This window comes from Penaeus monodon, chromosome 18 (assembly GCF_015228065.2).
Source record: "Penaeus monodon isolate SGIC_2016 chromosome 18, NSTDA_Pmon_1, whole genome shotgun sequence".
In the NCBI taxonomy this organism is placed as follows: domain Eukaryota; kingdom Metazoa; phylum Arthropoda; class Malacostraca; order Decapoda; family Penaeidae; genus Penaeus; species Penaeus monodon.
Window position 1 is genome coordinate 36,803,329 of NC_051403.1, and position 7,500 is coordinate 36,810,828.

The 7,500-nt window shown below is 31.3% G+C and overlaps 1 protein-coding gene across 1 annotated transcript in view; it reads right to left on the reverse strand.

The window, feature by feature from the left end:
* The window catches only part of LOC119584467 (Kv channel-interacting protein 1-like), a 74,675-nt gene that overhangs the window by 23,873 nt on the left and 43,302 nt on the right, over positions 1 to 7,500 (reverse strand). The window contains exon 2 of the mRNA XM_037933104.1: positions 267 to 391. Within this exon, the coding sequence (XP_037789032.1) occupies positions 267 to 391 (125 nt within the window). The remainder of the gene's footprint in view (positions 1 to 266; positions 392 to 7,500) is intronic.

Consider the following 7,500-nt stretch of genomic DNA (forward strand, 5'->3'; position numbering starts at 1 on the left):
AGAGAGAGATGGCAAGGTTACGTACGGAAAATGATATGACATAACATATGATCTCAATTTTATCCTTCCTCATCTTCTTCGGTCTCAGTTAACTAGGCATACATTACAAACACACACGCACACACAAAAACACACACACACGCACACACACACACGTACACACACAAACACACACACACACACACACAATACACACAAACAATACAAAAATAAAACACGAATACTACACAGCAAACCCCACACACACACACAAAGCAATAACTCACCGCCTTGAACCCTCTGTAAATGAGCTGCAGTTCCTTCTTGCTGAATTTCGTCGTCCTCGCCAAGGCCTCGATCCCGTCCGGCTTGTACCGCACGATGTTCATCTCCACGCTGTCGGGGTCGTGGTCTGCGGGAGGGAGGGGGGTGAGTACGACCTATGGAGGGGGTGGGGGTGAATTGTAGGTATGGGGAAAGGGACGGAGGGAGGGAGGGAGATAGTTAGATAGATAGAAAGATAGATAGATAGATAGAGAGATAGAGAGATAGATAGATAGATAGATAGAGATAGAGATAGAGAGAGAGAGAGAGAGAGAGAGAGAGAGGAGAGAGGAGATGAGAGAGTAATATTATAGAGATATGATTATATATATATATATATATCCATCTACTGTGTGTGTGTGTGTGTGTGTGTGTGTGTGTGTGTGTGTGTGTGTGTGTATATAATATATATAAAAAAAATATATATACATATATATATATATATATATATATATATATAAATATATTATTATATGTTTGTGTGTATATATTATATATAATATATATATATATATATATATATATATATATTATATATAGTATATATATGTGTGTTATATATATATATATAATATATATATAATATATAATATATATATATTATAATATTATACACACACACACACACACACACACACACACACACACACACACACAGAGTAGATATATAGAGAGATATAGAGTTAGATGTGTGTATAACACCTAAGCTGATGTGAAAAGTATGACGATAATCACGATGATGAGGATGATAACAAAGGCAATAAGGATAATGGTGCTGGCGAAGATGTAATGATAATGAATGAGGGGGTGAGATATGTGGATAGCTGTGCAGATATGCATTTATTCTAATAACATTTAACGACGATGAATGCGATTGCAGCGACAGCCATCAGGAAGAATAAATGGCTCACCTGCAGCGCCTTCACGACCCGTCCCTCGCGCGCGCGGCGTTGCCCTCCGGCGGGGCCTCTTGCGCCAACGCCCCGGGCCTCCGCTGCCTCGTCCTACCGCTTGGCATTGGTTTTAAGGTCTTACGTCGAAAGGGGGAAGGGGAAGGAGGGAGAGAGGAAAAATAGATTGATAGAAAGAGAGAGAGAGAGAGAGAGGGAGAGAGAGAGAGAGAGAGAGAGAGAGAGAGAGAGAGAGAGAGAGAGAGAGAGAGAGAGAGAGAGAGAGAGAGAGAGAGTAAAACACGAATATAATCACACGAGTAGCATAGTTATAAACATATTCTCTAGCTATATCAATATATCCCAAACAACATGCCTAAGTCCATTTTCAGAATTTTCTTGTCCACACAAAGTTTGAAATTAGTTACTACTTCACGGACACGTCACTGAGCGGCTGACTTTTTTCGCATCTAACTGACACTTCTCTCTGGTCGCTGAAGTTGCAAAAACATTTCGAAAGTAATAATAAAAAAGACAGTTACAAACTTCTTCACACGAATATATATATTTTCGGGTCTGACTATGAATAACAAAAATATTTTTTATGAAAAATATTTCTTTTCGCTATTATTACTTTCCGAAGTAATGATAAGCAATAATTCCAAATATTCAAAAAAAATCACACGAATATAAACAAAACACCTTACTCCCATCGATTTCTCAAAGCACAGGATTACCGCCTGTTTCGTAAGAGTTCCCACACCTTCCGTTCCTTACTCATTATTGATCAAGGAGGTCGTTTCTCGCGCTGTATATAGCCTCGGGGAGGAGGGACAACAGGTTGCGGTTTTGGCGGGAAAAAAAAACTTTTTTTGGAAATGTTTTAGAATTTCGTTTGTTCATTTATCTTTCGTGTTTATTATTATGACTATTATGATTACTGTTGTTGTTGTTGATGTCATTATTGTTATTATTGTCATTCTTATCATTAGCATTGTCATTAATTTTATTGTTCATATAATCATTCTTATCATCATTTGCATTATTATTATTGTTATCGTCACTATTATTAGTATCATAATTATTATTGTTATCATCACTATCATTAGTATTATAATTATAATTTTATTATCATTATTATTGTCATCCACATCAACATCATTATTATTATTATGATGATGTGGATGATAATTATTATTTTTATTATTCTTGTTATTACTATCGTTATCATCATCATCATTACTACTACTCTACTAGATATTTCGATTTCTATTGTTATAATTATTATCATTATCATTATCATTATCATTATTATTATAATCATTATCATTATTATTATTGCTATATTATTATCATTCTTGCTAATATTATTAACATTATTATAATTACCATCATCATCATCATTGTTATTAATGTTATTATTTTTATTATTATTATTATTATTATTACTGTTGTTCTTGTTGTTGTTGTTATCACCATTATTATTATCACTGTCATCTTCTTTTTATCATTATCATAATCATAATTATCATTATCATAATTATTTCCATTGTTGTTATTACTATCATTATTATTATTGTCATTATCATGACCACTATCATCATCATCACGATTATTATTATTATTATTATTATTATTATTATCATTATTATTATATTTTACTATAACTATTATTAATATTTATTATTATATCATATTTATTATATTATCATTTTATTATTAATTATATTATTATCATTACTGTATCATTATCATTATTATTGCTAGTTATTATTATTATTATCATTATTATCTTATTATTATTATTATTATTATTATTATATTATATTATATTTATTATATTATTATTGTTATATTATTATTATATATTATTATTATTATTATTATTATTATTATTACCATTATTATTATTATTATTATTATTATTATTATCATCATCATCATCATCATCATCATCATCATCATCATCATCATCATCATCATCATCATCATCATCATCATCATCATCATCATCATCATTATTATCATTATAGTTATTATTATCATTTTTAACATTATTATTATTATTATTATTATTATTATTATTATTATTATTATGATTATCATTATTAATTCCTTAAAAATCATTATCCTTATTATCATTATTATTATTACTATTATTGTTATTATTATTATGATTATTATCATTATCATTATTATTATTATTATTATTATTATTATTATTATTATTATTATTATCATTATTATAATAATAATAATTATTATTATTGTTATTATTATTATTATTATTATCATAATTCTTAATATTATTTTTATTTTAATAATAATAATAATAACAATGATAATAATGATAATAATAATAATAATAATAATAATATAATGATGATAATATTGATAATAAGACAGGAAATGGTGATAATGATAGTAGAAATAATAATGATAGCAATTATTATTATCACCATTTTTTTCATTATCAGTATCAGTATTATCACTGTCATTGCACTTCTGTTATCATTATCCTTATTGTTATCGTCATTCTTATTATCATCATTATTTTTTATCATCATCACTCATATTATTATTATTACTATTATTATCATCAGCCTTTCTATTATTGTTGTTGTCATTATTATGATTAGTATGATTATTATTAATATCATTCTGTTATTATTATCAATATTACCATTACCATCATCATCACCATTGTTATCATTATCCCATTTTTGTCATTACTTTTCAGTGTTAATATTATAATCAATGTTATAATTATCTTTATTTCTATCGTTATTATTATTATTATTATTATCATAATTATTACTATCATTACTATAATTATTATTGTTATTACTATGTTCATCATTATTTATATACCATCGTTATTATTATCATTATCATTGCTATCATCATTTTCATATTTATTGTCATTATCATTATCACCATTATCATTTACACTGTAATCATTGTTATTATCAATATCATGAATATCATGCTCATCATCACTGTTTACTATTATTATTATTATTGCTATTATCATCCTCATCATTTTAATCATCAATATAGGATTATCAATATTACTATCATCATCATCATTATCATAATTATTCACGATCACCATCACGACTATCATTAATATTTCGATGTTTCAGTGTAATGGTTTTCCTGTTCTTGGCGTCATATTCCCTTTTCCATTCTATATCATCATTCCCTTATCTGCTCTCTTCGGCCTCAAGTCTCCCTTCTGCCCCCCTCCCATCTTCCCTATTCCTGGAACAAATATTAATAGTTATGAAGTCGTAGAGGATGAATAAAGTTCGTTGCAGATGGAGAAGTCTTTGGAGCACATATTCGTGTCGACGGGAGGGAAAGTTGGGGAGTTATTACTTTTTCTCTCTTTCTCTTTTCTTTTTCTGTCTTTCTTTTTATTGGTCCATCTATACGTTTTTCTCTATCTTCTTTGTGTGTGTGTGTGTGCCTCACTTGCTTCTCATCTACATTTCTCTTCGCACACGCACACACACATATAGGTTATACTGGATTAACTTCTATGGCACGTATTGAAGACACCCTAAGTTTTTTTTTTTCATCGGTGGTTCATATGATTACGCTCAAACAACATGCTTTTGCCTTTATACGCCTCATGATTTCATCTGAATTCTGAGATACACAGGTTGAGGGAGGAGGGATTGGAATGACCGATGGGGACCGCTGAACGACCTACGAGCACTACTTGGGAAGACCGAAGGGGCACCGCAGCAGAGGCCGAAGGATCGCTTTTGGATGAGCCGAGGGAGACTGCTGAGAGGGCCGAGGGTGAATTTTTGGAAAGGCCGAGGAGAACCGTTGGAAGGAATCGAGAGGCACCATGGGGGGGGGGGGGAGAGAGGCCGAGGAGAACCGTTGGAAGGAATCGAGAGGCACCATGGGAGGGGGGGGGGGCGGAGAGAGGCCGATGGGGAAACCTTGTTTGTCAATGGCATTATCCCTTAACAGCCTCCTAAGTGCACGGGAAAAGGTGACTGATATTCTTCTTTTCGTTAGAGACGTGTAATCTACAATTACGGACTACTTAATATTCTTTCCCAAAAGAGGGAAAAGAAAGAAAAAACATAAAGAAATGTATACTGACACTTAGTTATTATCCGTTTTCTATGTATAACCTCGCCGTAAAGGAAAATGGTTTTTATAGTGACCCACGCGAATACGAAATTTGTGAAAAGTTATTAATTTTCCTTTCAAACTTATATAAATTCAAATTGCTGTCAGCCTCTGTCTCGATATCTGCCTGTTTGTCCCCTCTTCTCTAATCATGGCATAAAACAGGAATATTACAGAAAAAATAAAAACAGATGCAGAATATATATATATATATATATATATATATATATATATATATATATATATATATATATATATAATATCGATAAAGGTAAAATTATAATAGTCATTACTATCATCATAATGATCATCATCATTATTATTATGTCATGACCATGACCGTTATCACTAACTTACCATCATCATTCTCATCGTAGCTAACATAACTATCACCAATCGACTATCTGTAGCTTGCGATAAGGTATCAACATGACAACACCGTTTTCTATAAGTATTTGCACTGCGGACCGCCCGTATGGTAACCTAACATCGATAACCGTTCCGTCCCAATTTCCGCGACAAAGCTTCCATCAGTGATATAAACTGAAAGAGTTCTGTCACATTCAAATACCGTTACCTTTCCCAATATATCTGTTAACTCTGGAAAAAGGAACGTGTGCGTTCGCTAGGGTGAAATAACGAAAAAGGATCGATGTGCATGGTTACATCCCGAGTAATGGAATCGAATAGCCTTCAAAATTATGATAACTGAGGGATGTCTTCCTATTTGAATCTAAGTTTGCATGAATAAAGTTCGCGACATTCTTTTTTTTTTGTTTGTTTGTTTGTTTGTTGATGTTTAAGTGTAAAAATCTCCCATAAGGATTCCTCAACCGAAAATCAAACAAGCCTTCTCAAATAACCACATGTCGACGGAAGTGCATGAAATAAAGATTTAAAAAGTGATCAACTACGACCTCAAGAAATGACTCAAGACGTTACTTTCAACCTTAAGCACTTTGCAAGAACATAATCTTGAAAGCAATCATGGGTTCAAAGGAAGCTCATGAAGTCGTCTTATTTAAAAGTGCAAAATTCTTTGTCGCAGTGAAATTGCATCAAAGACATTTTTTTCGTCTCGGTCTTTTCTCTCGTTTCTGCTCTCGGGGATGTAATTAAAACGCATTCCAAAATTTAGTGAAAATGAGAGGAAGATAGACAGACAGGCAGGCAGACAAACTGAGAGAGAGAGAGAGAGAGAGAGAGAGAGAGAGAGAGAGAGAGAGAGAGAGAGAGAGAGAGAGAGAGAGAGAGAGAGAGAGAGAGGAAGCAACGGGTCACACATAAAATCTGGAGAGGAGAAAGAAAAAAGAAAAAAAAGAAAAAATTGTGAACTTCAAAAAAAAGAAAAAAAAAAAGAAAGTGATAAAAAGAGATTAAAACAATAAAATAACAGAAAATGCGACAAAACCACAAAACATAATATAAAAAAGAGAGAAATAAATACATATATAAATCTAAGAATACCCAGTTACAGAGAAAGATTTAGCTCACTACCCCACGTATTATGGCAACGACCCCCAGACAAAGGTTACTACACCAATTTGGAAACGTCAAAAGCCTTCAGATCCTATTGATGACCCATTAATGGAATAGTTTGCCCCATATCCGCCTGAGCTCAACTAATTCGTTCCTCGGCAAAGGCACCTTCCCGTTATATGCGTCGAGTAATTCTCTTGCAAGCAGCGATTCTAACATTATTTTTGCTGCTGTGGTCAGTTGTACCATTTTGTTGTTGTCTGTGATATTATTATTATTATCATTATTGTTATTATATTACTTATAATCATTATCCTTCTTCTTCTTCTTATTATTATTATTATTATTATTATCAGCAGCAGCAGCATTACTATTATCATCATTACCATTGGTATTACTATTATTATTATTGTTATCATTGTTAATATCATTATTACCATTATTTTTATCGTTATTTTTGTTATTGTTATTATTATTATTACTTTAATAATAATAATAATTATTATTATTATCAATCATCATCATCCTTACCATCGTTATTATTATCATCATCATTAGTATCATTATTATTGTTGTTATTATTATCATCATTATTTATATCACCAATATTATCATTATCATCATCATTATTATTAATAATTATCACCTTTATCATCAATATCATTATCATTAT